Below are 17,757 nucleotides of genomic sequence, written 5' to 3'. Positions count from 1 at the left end.
TTCCAACAGATGGGCGTGATTCTGCAAACTACACATGGGGAGTTGGGACATTCTTGCCCAAGTCTTCCACCCCAACAATTCTGAACCTTGTGAACTTACTGCTTTGACAAAGTCTGTTCTGTATGATGTAGCTGGAAGGGGCAACGTGCACATCTGCAGAGTATCTGACTTCTACATATTGACTTTGGGTTTTATGGTTAACAACTACACCGATGATCAGTTTGGAGCCAGGCGTAACTCAAAAGAATTTCCAGCGACCTTTGAAATCATGAAGGACTTCAGGCCAAGATATCTCTTGTACCTTAAGAGTCACAACGAAGCTTTTCTGTATGTCTCAACTGTTGTGTGGGCTCAGCTGATGGGAAAAAGCAGAGGTATCTGCATGATATGGTTAAAAAAGTCAAGATGGCAGTTGCGATAGTGACTGAAGCTCTGCCTGGTTTTTATGTGCATCCACATATTAAAAAATGTGCGGCGCTTCAGTTGCACCATTGTGGATTCCAACGTGACATTTTTGACCATACCTGCAGACTCCCCTGGGAAGAAGACAATGTCTGCTACTGGTTCTATCCCTCTTTTGGAATTTTGAGAGCTGAAGTTTCCACATTTCTGGAGACAACAAGCGTGTTGAAGCTATCCTGAACCAAATCAAGTCAAGTTACCTAACCACCAACCCCATTCCTCCCAGGTCAAGATATCAAACAAGTTTGAGTTGCTTTTATTGTATTGAAGTGCTGTACATACAGAAGACGATAAAAAATAAAGTTATCTCCCCGTCAGAGGCCCCTAGTGCTCACTGTACAGGCCAGCCTATGTCTACTTACCCCGGCTGAGCACGTTGGCGTGGCGTGCGCTCTAGCGCCAGCACTAGATATTTACAATTGGCACAGAGTATTACAAAAAACCCGAACCAAAAAAACAAAAACAAAAGTAAAAAAAAAAATCGGTGTTGTTAAATTAAGGATCTAGTTCTGAAACATTTCCTGTACATCTCTTGGAGCATCTGGCTGCTTGAGATGCTGATGGAAGCCACTGGCCAAAGTCTCCATGGGCAGGACCAGTGCAATTCCACGTCTTGCAGCGGCTCATGAAGGCATCACCTGTAAAACAAAGACAAGCTTGAGAATCCAGCAGAGTTTCTGCAACTCTGTAATCTCATCCATGAGCAACTCTCTCCATTGCATTATTTGCAAAAATAAGGATGACCAAGTTCAGCTAATTATATGCAGCTACCTCATAACAATTCTCGCCTAGAAATATTGTCCAAGGCGTCCATGGGAAACTGCTTCTGTATGGTCGCTAGAAAACTCTGAATCCATGAGTCCCTAAGAATCAAACAAGGGAGACTTGGGTTTTTCTAACTTGCAGCTCGCCAACTGCTGGTCAGTCAACATTACACACTTTCTAATAGTGGAGATGTTAGATCTAAGAGATGGCACACCAAACAAAGAAGCGAAACAGGAAACCCATGAGCAAGGGCAACCATATTGCAATCTACTGCTTGTCTTGGCAGGGCTCTATCAGAACAACAGAAATCCTGTTATTCAGTAATTAAGCACCCTCTTCCTTGGCTGGGCAGTAGAAGGACACCTACAGTTATCTTAAAGAAAACAAGCTTAAATTTGTTAAGTAAGCTTAAGTCTAATCTCAGATAGGTCGTACTGATGGCCCTTTTTTCTTTTTTTGATGCCTTCAAGTCAGTGTTGACTCCTGAACAAATCCTGCAGTTTTCTTGGCAAGGTTTTTCAGAAGTGGTTTGCCGTTGCCTCCTTCCTAGGACTGAGAGAGAGTGACTGGCCCAAGGTCACTCAGAGTTTCCCGGTTTCTAGCCTGATGCCAAACTGGGTCTCACTGATGGCCTTATTTCAGCTTCAAAGCCCTCGAAGATCACGATGGAGAATCCCAGGGTTATGCCAGAGGCAGGCAAGAGCAAGGTACCAGCACCCAAAGAATCTGGTCTGCATGTAGAAGCATATACTTTCAATCCCAGGCAGGACTGAGGAAGATGTCTTCCTGGAATGCTGCTCCTGTTATAAGGATTTCTGGTCCAGCAAGATGTAAAAGATCTCCCCAAGTTTCTGATAAGGAGGACTGGTGTAGTAAGTTGCTGAACTTCAGATGAAAACAAGCAAGGGAAGAACAGGACAGGCATCACAGAAAGGCAAGCAGTCTTCTTTCTCATAACCATGGTCAGGGCCCTCCTTCCCCATTTCTAAAAGAGTAATGAGTTCACATGTCCACCCATTATGAAAGAGGTGATGGTGGAGATCTGTGGACTTCCAGATGTTATTGAACTACCATGCCAAGGATCCCTCACTATTGGCCATACTTTCTGAGAATGCTGGGAGTTGTAGTTCAGCCAGACCAGGTGGTTACATGGCAGATCAAAGACCAAAGAGATCTGAAAAGAGACATGCACCTACTGGAGAAGACCCTAACTTCCTGCCAAGCGACTGGGCTATAAAGGCCCTGCAGCTTTCATCTACAGCTTTGCCCTGGCCATGTTCAACTCTCACAGGTATACTTGCCTTCATCCAGCACACCCCTCCACTCATGGGTAATCCTCACTCCATCTGGACATCCAAGCGGTTCACAATGTCTTTGTCCACGTAGCGGCAGAAGAGGAAGAGGAGGTTGCTGGGAAGGTGAAGTGGTTCCACCATGAAAGCTTTGGGAACTTGAGACAGCTCCCTTGCAACAAGAAGCACCATATCCACCCTGTGAAGAATAACAGAGTCGCAACAGTAGGGAGCCCAGCATTCGTCAAGCCGACCAGGGTAGGATCATTCTGTTCACCAGATGGTCCCTCACCATTTTTCCAAGTCTTTGTTATCAGGCTTCAGGGATGTATCCGAAGAGAGGCACCTCTCACCGTGGCTTAACAGCAGGTACAGCAGCGAGATGGCAAACTTGGGGAAGGGGGATGGAGAGAAAAAGGACCCACTAATAAAGCACTTGGACTCAACTTAGTCACTGAGTCACTATCAAGATGGGAAAAGTTTGAATTACATTCAACACTCATGTACTAGGTACATGCTAGGGAAAGTCCTCCACATCTCAGTCTAATCTGGATTCTGAGATGTATCCCAGTTACCTCACTCTGAATCTGTGCACTCCCATACCTTGTTGCCAAAGACCAAAGCGAGGGACTGTCTGACAGAATCAGGCTGCAACTGGGTTAGTTCCTGGAGGATATCCATCAGCTCGCTAAACGTCAGCTGTCCAATGGTGTCAGAGAGAGGATTGTAGAGGACAGGGAGGGTCTGCCACAATCCAAAGGGCATGGAAGAAGGAGGGCAAAGTGACAGATGTTAGATCAAACTCACGTCTTCCACTCTGGGAGAGATTATCACATCCAATAGCCAGACCAGAGATACTGTGGAATCCAAGCAACCATTGTATCTAGGCTGGGTTCACCCATAGGACTGAACTGTAATGTTGCTAGTTTTTGCTTAGCATCCTATATGGACCATCCCTGTGATTTGTAAATTCAGGTTTATCACTTCATATGTTGAGCAAACTTAGCCAGTTGTAATTTATTCAACAAACAGGGCTATACCAACCACAGCACATATGCAAACCCATTTTAGCAATATCAACACGCTGAACCTCTGAACAAATCCAGATTGTAACCCATCCCACAAATTAAGCCTGGGAAATCAACTCAAACTGAGTTCATCAATTTTGTCCAATTGTTTTCTGAAGATCTCAGCCCAGAAGGAGTGAAGCCATACTCTTGCTGCTAATTCTGTCAGGTGGTTCTTAGAAGTACAAAACACTTGCCTTGCATGCAAAAATTCCCACATTAAGTCCTCAAAATATTTCAGGAGACCAAAGAAAGGCCCTCTACTGAAAATCTGGAGAACTGCTACAAGTCAGTGTAGATCAAAGTTAGGGGCATCTAGAACCCTCCTGTGGTTGCTAAATTAACAGTAGGCCCTCTGCCACTAGAAATGGAGGGGGGCGGAACACATTGTGGAGACCATACACCATAAACAATACTCAGCTAGGTGAACCAATGACCTATACTGTGAAATATATCCAGTCCTCTAGTGACACCTTTTAGGGATGCTAGTTTCTACAATGGCAGACAGTTCTTCCAAATATCCAGAAATTTCTTTTGTTGAAGGAGAGGGTAGATGATGTGTCCCTGCAGTTCCTATGGGAGCTATGAAGTTCTACTTCATGAGAACCTTGACTTGGATCATCAAGACTAGATCTGCCAAGCCTTACAGCTGCAAAAATATAGGCTTGAGAATGTGTTAAAGGGAGATGGGTGATTCAGGGAGTTGACCAGGGGTGGGGGATGGGAATGAAATTTGACTTCCCTGTTCCTCCTTATCATTGAGTGAAGCGAGTGGTAAAAATGGCAGAAGGGACAACATTTTTAGTATCTGAGTGCAAAGGTATTGTCTATATTTCAGAAGATGGGTTTTCCTCCTTGTGTGTGGATCTCCAAAGGCCACTGTCTTTTGATAATGGCTGAAGGAAAAGTAGGATGAGAACAAGTACCTCCTCCAGCAAGTCCTTCTTGATGAGCACTGCTAGATGCTGAGCAATACTGACAAGGGTCATCTTGGCTTGCTCCAGGGAGAGATGTGGCAGGAGGCGTGCCACCAACCTTTTTCCTTTTCCTACCAGCAGAATCTGAAGAAACTCCTCTTTCACCTCCCTGAAAGAAAACCCCCAAGGAAGTCAAAGCAAAGCAAAGAAAAACACACTCCAAACACAAAGAGCTCAATATTACAGCTACAGAAATTCCCGGAGTTTCCAAAAATTATCATCTTCTAACCCTTGCACAAGAGCAACCTGGCACCCTTTGGATATACTGGGACTGCAACACCCAGCATTCCCAGTCAACATGGTAGGAAACTGCCTTCTCAAATTTGAAAGCAGGTGGCCATGTAGTGGGGATGATGGGAACAACGGTTCCAGCCGATGTGGAAAATGTTGGGTTGCAAGAAGCTTGCTTTAGCGGGAAAGAGGAAAGTTTGGATCCAAAAAGGAGTAAGAGAGATAACTGTTAATACATTACAGCAGTGTTTCTCAACCTTGGCAACTTGAAGATGGGTGGACTTCAACTCCCAGAATTTCCCAGCCAGCATGCTGGCTGGGGAATTCTAGGAGTTGAAGTCCACCCATCCTCAAGGTGCCAAGGTTGAGAAACACTGCATTAGAGAAAGCAGCTAAAATGACAGACAAAAGGGATTCAAGTAGACACAGAGCCCCTCCAAAGGTGCCCTCCCCTCCTCTTATCATTATTGTTAGTAATTTGTCTTGGACTCACTCTTCACCAGGATGCTCTTCAATTCTCAGTGCTTGGTAGATGCGCTCTACTACATGGACAAGTTTCTCACAGAGATACGGATGCTTCTCTTCTGGGGCCTGATCCAGTTTCCGCTGAGTGTCCTCCATCTCCAGGAGCCAAAGATACATCTGTTTCCACAGCACATAAACATCAGCCAGGACTTTACAAGACATAGTATTAGTTTCCTGCACATACTTGATGCACTGCTTTGTAGCCTCCCTAGGGGCTTCAAAGTCTCTTGCATTCCTGGTTAGTTGCAGGACAAAAGCAAGGCAGATTCTGTCTTACCTTTAAGCTTCAAGAATTAATGGAGAAGTCTATGCCTTATTTCCCATGGAGATTCTAAATCAAGGAATGGGGAAATTTCTGGCCAGAAATTGCTGACCTACAAGTTTCAACATCTTTACAACTGGCCAGAGGGCCCAAGACTTCCAGGAGATATAATTCTGTAACACCTGGAGAAACTCTAATTCTAGAACATGGTCCACTCTTCTTCGGATTGCGATCAAATTCATACATAATACGGTAATCACCCTTCAGAGTGTAGAGCATCTTTTCAGGGTGTTGTAATCACATAACCATCCATCTATTTCCCAGAAAGCTATGATGTTCTAAACATTTTTTTTTTAACTTTCACAATTCAGTAGCATTTTGACAGGGTCATTATGGAGGTTGATAGGATCAAGATCATTTGCTCATCCAGGTAATTCTTGGAATAATCTTTTTCAAATCTTGGAGTGGGACTTGTAAAAACATCTGAAGGACATCAACCTTGGGAAGAGTACTTGACAGTGAAGAGATACTAGAGACTTATTAGGCTGTAGGTAAGTGGTCTAAACAAAATTAGGAGACCCACGGTATTTCCCATAGTTTGACTTAAATTCTAATAGTTGTGTTGCACCTTCTATGATTCTACTCTGCTCAGATGTCCTGGAATTCTGTGGCGTAGAAAGATCAGACCGAGGCCACTCTGGACTACTTGAGGAGAATCAAGGAGGGAGACTCTCCACTTTAACCTACCCAACGGTTAAACAATGCAAGAAATAGACAGCAACACACCTTTTCAATCTGGTACAGCACTCGTAGCCGTTGATTCCCTACAGCCTTGGAAAATAAGAGGGGAAACACAAATAAATATTGAGTCACCTAAGAGAGACAATCTGCACCATGTCCTAACAAGTCTGCAGGCCAGTTTCCACAGGAATTTGGAAAGCAGAGTTCTCCAGATGAGTTGCAAGACAGTGGAGCCATTAATGTAAAATGACCAACTATATTCATCTGAGATCCAGGACCAACTTGGTTTAATATTTTTGAGGTTCATGTGCATGATTTCAAACAAACTCTCCCCCCGCTCCAAAAATATAGAGAGAGGCTCATGAAGTTGCCATCCAGATAAACACAGGCAAGAAGATCTGGCACGTACCTGTTCCAGAGAGAAATGGTGCACAGCATCGATAGCTCTGCGGGGACTGTAGCATGTGGACATGGCTACCTGTCCTAAGGACCCGGGAATCCGCACTACTGGCAGAGGAAGTTGTTGTCAGGAGATGTTTGGACATTTCCATTCCTTAGAAACCCTCCTGCACAGGACTTACCAGATTCGTAGGTCTCCACTTTTTGGATATATGGGGTGACCAGCTTAGGGACCTCTGGTTTACACCCTGCAAGGAGTCCTTTCTCAGCTTGTTTGTGCTCCAGCTTGTGATAATACTCCTAGAGGTAGGATAGGACAGCTCACTGGTCAAAGCAGGGCAAGCCTACAATATATTGATTAGGGCTTTATTTACAGCATGAAGTCTGTCCTGCGTTCCATTTGCATCTTCAACAGGGGCCAAGTGATGGTTTTTGAAACCTGCCTGGTCCAGGCAGTGATCCTCCTGACCATCTGTCCCACCACTGGAGAGGACTTATTTTAAGAAACCCTGTCATTGCCCCTTACCCACAGAGAAAGCTCATTTCAGCCTCAGGATGCCCTGAGGCTCCAGGACCACGTTCAGCCCTGAAAAGTCTCAAGTCCTAAGACTCTCCCAAAGTTGGCACTAAACTGGAATGTTTACTCTGACCTAAGAGGAAAAGTGTAGAGGGGGGGATATATTAACGGTACATAAATAGTTTAAATTAAAGGGTAGATTAACTTTTGATCCCTCTTTCTGGAGCATGGCTCAAGGCTAAGCGCTGTCCTTGGCCAGAAAAAAAACTATGCATCTTGGTTGTAGTCTGTAGGTCGAATGACGTAATGGGCAAACCAACAGTAATGTTCTTAGGGGGTCTGGTGGGAGTGAGGAGGGGTGGAGAAGAGCTGTTGTTTTACAGTGTCCTCAAAAAATGCTTTGGGAGATGCCCAATTTCTCACGCATTCCTTGAGTTCTGTCCTCAGCTCCTCCCCTAACAGCATCATTTCTAGAACAGCAAGAACGACTACAAGCAATCCATTGCAATGACCATCTCAAGTCCTCCTCAGAGATTCTCCCTGACCAGCCCACAATTTGAGACTGGTTCCACCTATTTCCTGCACTTACCTGGTAATAATAGTCATCCCGCTGGGGGTTTTCACTCTGCAACTGGAGCATCTGCACCTTTATCACCCAATCTTTTTCAATCGGACTCATGAGTGCAGAGAAAGGATCCACTTCTGGTGGCTGCGATTCTATACAGGAAATTCTTTGAGGTAAGCAGGAACATGAGCTATGAGATGTGCTTTGAAACCTTCTACCTCCCCTGGTCCAAGAAGTCAACTTTACCCAAGAAATATATCCTCATTTTACTCTCTCTGGGGACATGTTGAAGGAGCTCTTGAATCATCTGGGCTAACAGGCCAGAAATGGAAAGTCAGTAACTGACTTCCACCAGAGGGTGGTCAGTGTGTGGAACAAGTACACTAAGCCACACAACTATTCATGCATTAGAGTGAGAGACTGAAACAAGGGCAGGAAATCTGGGGGCAAGTCAGCAATAGATTCTCACACACACAAGTCAGCCCTGGTAGGAAAACATTTGGGAAAAAGCATTTCAAGGAGATTCCCCTTTAAATAACTCAGTATAAGCGAGGCTGGGAATCCATATTACAGTTTGCAAGGTTCTGTATTCACCCCAGAGTAGCATTAATGATACCTTACTGAAATCTGAAACCTAGCTCTCTGGAGAAGACTCTGGGAGAGGTGGAAGGAAAGAGAAGAGGACAACCAGCAGCAAAGTGGTTGGACTCAATTACAGCAATGATGGTGTGCTGTTGGAACACCTGAAGAGTCAGGTTGGGAACAGATTGTCACAGAGAAAGTTAACCTAGTTGCCATAATCATCACTGAAATCTGTGTTATTCTTACTTCCTTGCTCTTGCAGCTACATGGAACGTGACAATTAGGCTTTCCCCTTTCAATTTTCTCTACTCCTTTACCTCCTTTCTTGCCCTCGCTGCCTTTGGGTCAGAAACCGCTGATGCAAAGGATGGAGTTGGGTCATAGTGCTAGGCAAGCTACAAAAATGGAAGACAAAAGGGAGCAGTGAATCCCACATCCATTCAAAGGAGGAGACCAAGGAGTTATCTCACCCCTCTTTTACCTGATCTTCTGTTGGCTGCCACTCAGTGGACTGAAGGGTGGAGTTTCAGGCGTGTGAGTCAAAGCCCACGTTGGGCTGCTGGCATTAGAAAACAAAGGCTGGAAGGGAGGTGGGGAAGCGTAGCCTGACATCTGAGGAGGGAACACATGGTTAGACCACAATCATTTCTGCCATTATGTTCTTCATCAGATGCAACAGGAGAAAGATCAGAGAGACTAAATGAGCATTTAGCAGTCCAAAATCTCTTCCAAGTTCTTCAGGAAGGAACCCAATGGAAGCACCTGTACACTCTCACTGATCAGGAAGAACTGGCTAATGTCACCTTGGCTGTTCTCCAATACAGAGTAACAAAGTCCCCTGTTGCAGCTGAGGGTATTATCTTATCCCAGCTGGAGGGGTGCACTTTAATTTTTTGACCACTCACATCTACAAGGGACTTACCAGATGATCCCACCAAATGGGGGGAAGCTAGAAAAAGGGGGCTAGGGACCACTGATGGCCTGCAGCTGCTCACCCGTCTTCCAGCCTTTTATGCAAGAAATCCAACAATTCTGGTCTATCATAATACATAGTACTGTGTTCAGCTAGTATTGAGGGTGGTGGGCCTTTTTGTTGACCAGGATGACCACGGATTGTATTTTTTTTCTAAAACGTTCTCAGCATTTCTAAATTTCAAGAACTCTTGTCTAAAACTTGCCCCTCAAATGATCTGACCAGGGAAAATATTTAGAAAGAAGTTACAGATACTTCAGAGAAGCAACTTCTCATGGCCTGCAGAGACTACACCTAGCCACCAGGGGGCACTCCAGCCTTGTCTCCACATGGGGAAGTGTGGAGTCCTGTGAGCAGAAAAATCCCGTAGAGAGAAAAAACGAGAGAGATGCAAGTTGCGTGGATTTCCAAGAGTTGGGAACCTTAAAACAAGAATGTGCAATCGGAAACTTGCTTCCCAGCACCTCTCCAAAAGCCAGTGCTGAATTCCAACGTTAAGCGTATCCAGAGGAATTAACATATACAGAATAATCGCATTTTTATTGATTATTTTAAAAAGCCAGCTGTTCTGCAGGGCCTCTAAACAAAATTAACAGAGCAACTTTCTAGAGGTACAACATTCAAACTGCACAGCACATCACCTGATTAAGGCCAAACGGACGACGTGTCCTGCGGGGTGGAGTGAACGGATAAGGCGTTCTTACAGAAGGCGACATCGCTGAAGACTGCTGCAAGGCAGGAAGATGGACGCTGAGTGGCCATCATCAAAATGTAGAAGTACAAACATACAACTCAACCATGTATAAAATGCAGATTAAAACCAGAACCCAAAACTCTTGGGGGTCTCAAGTCTTTGTTCTAAAACAGAGGAGGTTGATCAGCAGGCTTTGGCCTAATTTTCAGCTTCATTTCCAGAATTCTTGTGGAAGAGATCAGTTCAAATCTCTGCTAACTGTATCATCTTGGCCCTTTCAGTGCTACTTGAGTGAAAGAGAAGATGGGTCTGGGAGGAAGAGGGCATCCAATTGCAAGCGGGTTCCTGCACATACTTAGATGTTAGTCAAGTACGGTGATTCAGCTCCTCCACTACACGGTCCCTCGCAGACTCCACCAAAGGACCAATTCCCTCAACAGGGAAACAACAGATAGCCGACCTGTATTTTAACAGAGGCAGCGAGGAAGTTCCTGCTATAGCACGGAGCTTCTGCACGATTGAAAGATTCAGGAAATCTGGAATTCAAGAAATTTCCCTTTTATTTACCTGTCGCATGAAACGCTGGGAAGTGGGCTTCAGAGTCCTCCCGCAGAAAGCTGAGCGTTCAAGTTCAGGGGAATCGAGGTAGCCGGTCTGTGCTGGTGAAGTCAGGAAGTCCAGGTCCGTGTGGGACCTGGACACCCGTTCCAGCACCTGAAGGACAAGAAGTGGCAATCAACCCTGAACTGCAGTTAATTAGAGTTATGGAGAGAGGCCCATAACCTAACCTTAACCCATTTTTGAACTTATTAATCCAGAACTTTGTTGAATTAAGGCAAATGGGTCCAATATTATCTCTTGCTTTTTTTAGATTTTTTTATCCCGCTTTTATTATTTTTACGAACTCACAGTGGCGGACATACCTAATATTCCTTCCTCCTCCTATTTTCCCCACAACCGCAACCCAGTGAGGTGAGTTGGGCTGGGAGAGAGGGACTGGCCCAAAGTCACCCAGCCGGCTTTCATGCCTCAGGCAGGACTAGAACTCACCGTCTCCTGGTTTCTAGCTTGGTGCCTTAACCACTAGACCAAACTCTCTCTCTCTCTGGATCCTTCCCTTCCCCTTCCCCACTAGAACCAGCAGTTTGTCTCTGTTCCACCACATCCACCCTGGTCTGCTCTCATTCTGAAAACAAAAGCCGAATCTCCTAAAATCTGAGTAGCTTCAAATACTTCTAGGTTGTTCCAAGTCCCAGCAGACCGGGTTCACACATTCTTTTACATCATCATGTGGTTTGTTTTTGGCTTGCCACACTGGGTGAATCCAGCCACTGCGATTTGAAAACCATGGTTTATGGCTTAGTAGACGATCAACACAGCCAAACCTGGCTTAGTGTCACTAGCGTACCATCAATCAAGCTGGATAGATGGTAAAGCCCAGGCAAACCGTTCTGTTTTCAGAGCATAACAGTGCAGTGAGAGAGTGTTACCTGCATCATCGGCAAGGATGGGCCCCTTCTCAGAGTTGGACTCCACATATTACATTTTGAAGCAGTCTGAACGGGATGGAAACACAGATGCAAAGATGAGAACTGGGGCAAAATGAATGTGAGCAATCGGTACAGTTAAAGACTCCCACTGTTTACTGAAGGCATTCCAGGCTGTTTCTATTACCCATTTATCAAACTTCTGTTTCTTGGAAATCGGTGCTGAAGCAGCCAGAAGAAGGTTTTAGGCTTATGTTTGCAAAAAGAGGAAACAGAGTTGCCAGCCAAAACATCAGAGGATTTCTCTTTCCTCGAGATGGGAAAGGAGAAGATATACGGAGGAAAGAAATACAATACGTGAATATAAGAAACCGAAGGACACAGAAAGTGATTGGCTCACTTTGGATCAGTTTAATCCAGGGTAGAGTCTGCAAACTCTCAAGAATGAGCAGCTCTTCCATTATGAAGCCTTTTTTCCGCCTTTCATTGTAATGTTATAAATCTTCATACATTATTGCAATGCAGATTCAACGCAGCAGTATTTATTTAATATGATTAAAAATGTTGAACATTCCATTATTCACAAAGCTTAAAGCAGTGTTGTCCAAACTTGGCCGCTTTAAGGTGAGTGGACTTCAACTCCCAGAATTCCCCAGCCAGCATGGCTGGCTGGGGAATTCTGGGAGTTGAAGTCCACTCACCTTAAAGCGGCCAAGTTTGGACAACACTGGCTTCAAGTATCGAAAAGTACTCTTTTAAGAACAGAAAAGTAAAAATTCTTAGTACGAATAGCAATTTTAGGATGTCAATTCCATTCCATTCTAGCACTGAAGATGTTACCTAGCTGGGTAACAAAACGTTTGCAAGAAAACAACCAAGCTCAGAGAACCTCAAGGACTCCACAGATGCACAATTGCTCTGAATGTCTACCTCCCTTCCATGGTGCTCTTGAGAAAATACTGGGAGGCGTTTCAGAAATAACACAGCTACCTCTTTTACCAAGCATTTTCTTCCTGGGTTTGGTGAAGGTTTTTTTGCTAAGCTCTTGGCAAAGGTTGAATTTCAGTGGTCAACTCGAGATAAAGGTTAGAACTGGGGAACAGCATTTATTCCACTCTTGGGCTTTCACGTCCAAATTTTCTTAGGTTCATCTGCTGTCAAAACTGAAAATGTGGGCTCCTTTGGTAGGCGATGTTTTTGCCTACTGACGCAACCATTCAAAAGCAGCCTCTTCCTGTAAAATCCTGCCTAAAACTTGCCTCCTCTCCTTCCTTCCCTTTTTACTTCTTCCATTAATATACATTTATCAGAAGGGGGGGAGGGAGGAAATTAAATAGTCTTACCAAATAATTAGGAGAATAATCTGAAAGATTGTTGGCAACTTTGCTATCAAGAATAGCAGAATCTTCTCTCTGCAAAGAGAGAAAAGGGGGGATTCAAACAAAGAAAATCACAGAAAGAAAGGAAGGAAGGAGATGTCCCAAATACAAAATGGGCACTTCTGAAACTATTTTTTTTAGGAGCGTTATCGGTATTACAAAACATTGGTTACAGATTTTATGTTTTTGCTCTGCATCTAAGATCACGGGCATGGGGATTTAGAAGGTACTTTTTCCATGAATGTAATCCCCCCGTTTTTGTCAATTACAACATTACAACAAATTTGAAGTCAGGGTGGCAGAGTGGCTCAGGTGCTGAATGTGGACCAAGAGAGTTCACTAGACTATTGACTTCACTGAGCGATTTAGAGCCTGTCCACCTTCTCTCAACTTAATCAACTTCACTAAGAGATCCCTGTGCATGCCACTTCCAGATCCTGAGAGAAGATGGGATCTAGATGAAATAAGAATCAAAACCTGGAGCTTCTCCTATAGTTTAGAGCAGCTTCAGAGGCTTCATTGTCAGGGAAACAACCCAGTGCCGTTTCAATGGACTGGGGGAGATGTCCCTTCTTTCACAGCCACCTGGTCCACCACCCACAATGAATATTTTTTTTAAAGATTTTTTATCCTGTTTTTATTATTTTTAGAAATAACTCAAGACAGCGAACATACCTCATACTCCTTCCTCCTCCTATTTTCCCCACAACCACAACCCTGTGGGGTGGGGTGGGGTGGGCTGAGAGAGAGGGACTGGCCCAAAGTCACCCAGCAGCTTTCATGCCCAAGGTAGGACTAGAACTCACCGTCTCCTGGTTTCTAGCCCAGTGCCTTAACCACTAGACCAAACTGGCTCTCTTTGAAAGATGAGTATTGCAACTCATCTCAGTCTTCAGAGCCCCCTATCAAAGGAGGTTCCCCAGGGTTCCCCTCACCTCCAGCAGAAGCTGACCACGTACAGCACTCATAACAGCTGGATCTTCCAGCTCATGTAGTTCTCCTGCATTCTCACTCGTAGGCACCTGTCCACGGTCAGCCATGGCTTCCTCTTCGTCCTCCATGGTGCCATAAGCAAACTGGGGTGGAGACTCTCTGGGAAGGCTTTCGTCTCCTGCTCCATCTTCTACCATAGGTTCCACCTCTGAAGTTCTGGTCTCCTTTTCTCCTCCAGCAACGACCACCACCCCTTCCCCGGGGTCAACCACAGCCACTTTCTGTGATTCTGTTGTCAGGGCCTTTGCGCCATTATCTTCAGAGTAGGCTTGCAAACCAAGAGAACAGACAACTAAGTCAATGCAGAAATGCCCTTATGCTAAAAGAGGAGGTCTGTAACTGCAGTACAATTCTTACATAATTACAATCTCACTCTAAATAAGCGATTTGACTTGACAAAGGTCCTGGGCTCAAGCTGTCTTATTTTCTGTGTTCCTCACAACTGTACTAACAAATTTGAGGTTTTGTTGGATATTACTATACCACAGAGGACAAAATTGCTAAAGAGGTGGAAGAATGTCCTCCTTATATACTTGACAATCTCCAGAGGGGTCCCGCTCGTAAAGAATGGCTGCAGTCACAATACTTTAGTACGTAAAATGATGTAACAGCAGCATTTGCATATGTTAAGCTTGGTTTGTTCTGACCCTTTGCAGACCACACAAATCTACCCAAGTTACTTATTTTCTGGTTTAATACATTACACAAACTTAAGTAGGCGGCTTAGTTTGTGTAATGTATTAGTGACTAGGTTAAACGTGCTGTGTGAACTCATCTAATATTTAATTTGGAAGAGGAGTTATCCATCTTCAACCTGGTACCCTCCAGATATATTCTCAAGCTGGCTGAGTTCTTGCAATGTCTGGGCGCAGGTGTCCGGTTAGGGAGGAATCATGCAAACACTTCTAACTAGGAGATCCCAATTGGCATCAGCCATGTTTTCGTGATATTTATGCAGGTATTTTAATACATGTGCCATTAACACCTTTTATGGAACTTCCTACATAAAGAATAAATCTGATGCAGAATTGGAAACCATTCTTGCACTGTAACACCATATAGAGTTTTGTATCACATCTGAGACTCGGGTCTTCTCTTCAGAGAACTCTATTTCAACTTGACCTATAAACGACTATAGTGTTTACTGTTCATACTGTTAATGATTTGTACTGCATTAACCAAGTAGGTTCATTTTCAGATTCAATGGGGATAATTATCTGTACCTTTTTCAAAATGCATTTTTATATTTTTCTGTCCTATACTTTATTCATATTATTTAAAAATAAAAAATCAATTGTGACAGCTTTGGATCACTTTCATTCTACTGTTCTATTTTATTACAAGCTCCTCCTAATTCAGTTGGAGAGCACGGGATTCGCTGTTTCCGTACGTTTTACCTGAAGTGAATGTTAAGTTAATATAAAGGTCAATTTCATCCTCTTCAGCTGCTTTGTCAACCAGGGTTTCTTCCTCTGTTTCCTCCTCCATCATGAAATAATCCTCTAAGATCTGATTAAAGAAACAAGGAAATTGGACCTTTTATGCAGTCAAACTCCCTCTTGGAAGAAAATAGGGAATCGGGTCAAAACAGAACCTCACTCTGGGCCAGTTCAAGAAAGTTTAAACTCATAGTTATGTGTCTGTCCGAAATAAATGTTTTGTACAGAGCCCCTCTCAAAGGAGAGTTATCACTATCTGTATCACCAGCATTTCAATTCCCATCAAGGCTGAGGCATCTAATGAAATGAATTTAAAAAAAAAAAAGATTCAGGGCCGAGGGTCTTCAATAGCCAAGGTCTCTTGGCTGAGAAGAGTGGGCGAGGTATGTCTCCAGCAGCCCCGGGAAGGAATAACTCATGCTTAGGAGCTGGGCAGGAAGAGTATTCTTTTTAATGCGCTCCGTAGCTTTTGAATGTTTTTACGTTTCTTCTTCGTGAGCCGCCTAGAGCCACTGATAGGGAGAGGGGCGGTGTATAAATTTGATGAAGGAAGGAAGGAAGGAAAGAAGGGAGGAGAGGAGGAACTCCGCGCCCGGGAGAACGGCTCGACCGCCGGGCCATCCTCGGAGCTCCGCGCTCCGGCGTGCAGGAGTAAGCCTTACTATTACTACTACCGAGCTGAGGGACCCGCGACTCCGCGGAGCCTCCTCTGGCGGGAAGCGCCCCCGCCGCAGCCTCCAGCGCAGAGGCCACCCGCGCCGCGCCCGCCGACCGGGGCGCGGCTTCTGCGAGAGGAAACGCCGCCAGCCGGGAGGCAACAAGGTTGCGGCGGCGCTCGGGGCGCGCCCGCTGGGGCCGCGGGGCGCGCGGAGGAGCCAGGAGGGCGCCCTGCCAGCGGGCGCGGCCCCTCCCGTCCGCCGGCGGAGCCCGAAGCGCTCGAGCCGAGCCCCGCAGCGGAGCGCGCTTACCACATCCGGCGCCCCCGCGGCTTCGCCTCCTTCGGCCATGCAGCCCTCGTGGCGCCCTCGCCCGGCGGTGGTCGCTCGCTGCGGCCATGCCGGCTCTTTTCAAGCGCCTTTTCGGGGGCGGGGCAGCGGCCCGGGCCTTATTTAAAAAAATACACCCCCGGGGGGGCCGCCGCGCTGGCCTCCCGTGCCGGCGTCGCGCCCTTCCCGATGCGCGGGGCCGGCTGGCTCGCGAGCCCCGCCGGGGGGCTCGGCTCCGAATCAGATTCCGTGGAGTAGCGCGGAGAATTGAGGGACCCGGTGCCATCACCCGCGGGGAAGCGGGTCGTGAGAAGGCGGCGGGCGAAGCGCCGGCCACCTTAAAGGCGAACGCGGCGATTACGGCACCCGAACGAGTCTGCGCTCCGGTCTGGTTTGCTGGCTTCCCGTTGCCATCCTCCTCACCGGGCTGGCTGGGGATGATGGGAATCGCACGCCCCGCACGCTTGGAAAGCCCGGATCGGGAAAAGCTAACATCACTTTTCAAAAGTGGCTTCTTTTCTCAGTTAGAAGGAATGTTACCTTGAGTTGGGGGATATATTTATATATGTATTAATATCTATTCCACTGACCCATCCTTGCCCCTTGCTGGATTCGCACTAACCTGCAACCAGATCAGGTGAAACGTAGCTAGATGGATTCTCACAACAGGCTTGTTTAGTTTTAATTTCAGGATTTTTTTTTCATGGTTTGTTGTCCACTACAGACTCGCCTCCCTTGGTTAGCTTGACATTCAGTGTATTGCATGAAACTAGAAAATGGTTTAATTCAGAAATCAGGTTTGAACCCCTCCATCATAGACCAAACATCTGCATTCATGGGGAGAGCGGATTTTAATAGCTACGTGAAGGCTGCACTTTAGGAGAGGTGATTTTTGGGATTTACACCTGCCTCTCTTGGGGCTCTTAGCACCCGCCCTCAAAGGCTGTTCTTTTGAAACTGTCTGGCAGCCATTTTCCTGCCCGTTAAACAGTTGAGAATCCAGCAAGGGAATATTTTTCCTTCCACCGTGCCAACCGCCTTCACAAAGGAGTCTGAAGTCCAAACGAGTTTATACAATCTCTGATAGCTGTTGCACGTTATTAAATGCTCCTCCCTGCAAACCAGAAAAACTGGTATTAGAAATGTTCTTGACTTGCTAACTTTCTACAGGAGAGGATTATTCCATTTGGTGGAGGAATCTTCTATTCTGCGAATACTTCCTGGACTCGGATGTCAGGGAGTGCAGGAGAAACATAAAAGCAGCTTCAGGGGCATGCAGGCCACGTGAGGAGTGTCTGTTTAGAATTATAAACTCAGCCAGCTTTCACAAACTCAAATATACCAAGCTGGAACCACCTAACGCAGCTGCATTTTGAAGGCCGAACCCTGTTTGTCAGGGAGCAAGTCTGGGCCATACTTTA

At 45.6% G+C, this 17,757-nt stretch overlaps 1 protein-coding gene across 2 annotated transcripts; it reads right to left on the bottom strand.

Moving 5' to 3' along the window:
* Window positions 1–704: 704 nt before the first annotated feature.
* Window positions 705–16,727, bottom strand: PATL2 (PAT1 homolog 2). 2 transcript variants are annotated; one of them, XM_088148482.1, is made up of 19 exons: window positions 16,319–16,727; window positions 15,309–15,420; window positions 13,854–14,179; window positions 12,883–12,951; window positions 11,543–11,608; window positions 10,620–10,766; window positions 10,000–10,086; window positions 8,867–8,997; window positions 8,703–8,780; window positions 7,828–7,969; window positions 6,904–7,021; window positions 6,732–6,826; window positions 6,368–6,412; window positions 5,288–5,436; window positions 4,513–4,672; window positions 3,123–3,263; window positions 2,812–2,909; window positions 2,529–2,718; window positions 705–1,100 (listed from the first exon to the last, which is right to left on the bottom strand). In XM_088148482.1, the coding sequence occupies exons 1-18, from the start codon at window positions 16,355–16,357 to the stop codon at window positions 2,565–2,567; spliced, it is 2,157 nt and encodes a 718-aa protein (XP_088004608.1). In that variant the 5' UTR covers window positions 16,358–16,727; the 3' UTR covers window positions 705–1,100; window positions 2,529–2,564. The 2 variants fall into 2 exon arrangements, with proteins under 2 accessions (XP_088004608.1, XP_088004607.1); XM_088148481.1 differs by having other exon boundaries at window positions 706–1,100; window positions 6,732–6,829.
* Window positions 16,728–17,757: the final 1,030 nt, after the last annotated feature.

This window comes from Python bivittatus, unplaced genomic scaffold, assembly GCF_059951505.1.
Source record: "Python bivittatus isolate LINGU-HERP-01145 unplaced genomic scaffold, Pbiv_v1 ctg000530_np1212, whole genome shotgun sequence".
In the NCBI taxonomy this organism is placed as follows: domain Eukaryota; kingdom Metazoa; phylum Chordata; class Lepidosauria; order Squamata; family Pythonidae; genus Python; species Python bivittatus.
This window is presented reverse-complemented; position numbering and strand designations above follow the sequence as displayed.

Excerpts from the sequence above, each read along its gene's own strand:
- PATL2 (XM_088148481.1), bottom strand. The coding sequence starts at position 16,357 with ATGGCCGAAGGAGGCGAAGCCGCGGGGGCGCCGGATGTG. Across the intron at positions 14,180-15,308 it reads TAACTTAACATTCACTTCAG|CCTACTCTGAAGATAATGGC; the intron begins GTAAAACGTACG and ends TTGGTTTGCAAG. Across the intron at positions 10,087-10,619 it reads CCCAGCGTTTCATGCGACAG|CAGTCTTCAGCGATGTCGCC; the intron begins GTAAATAAAAGG and ends CCTGCCTTGCAG.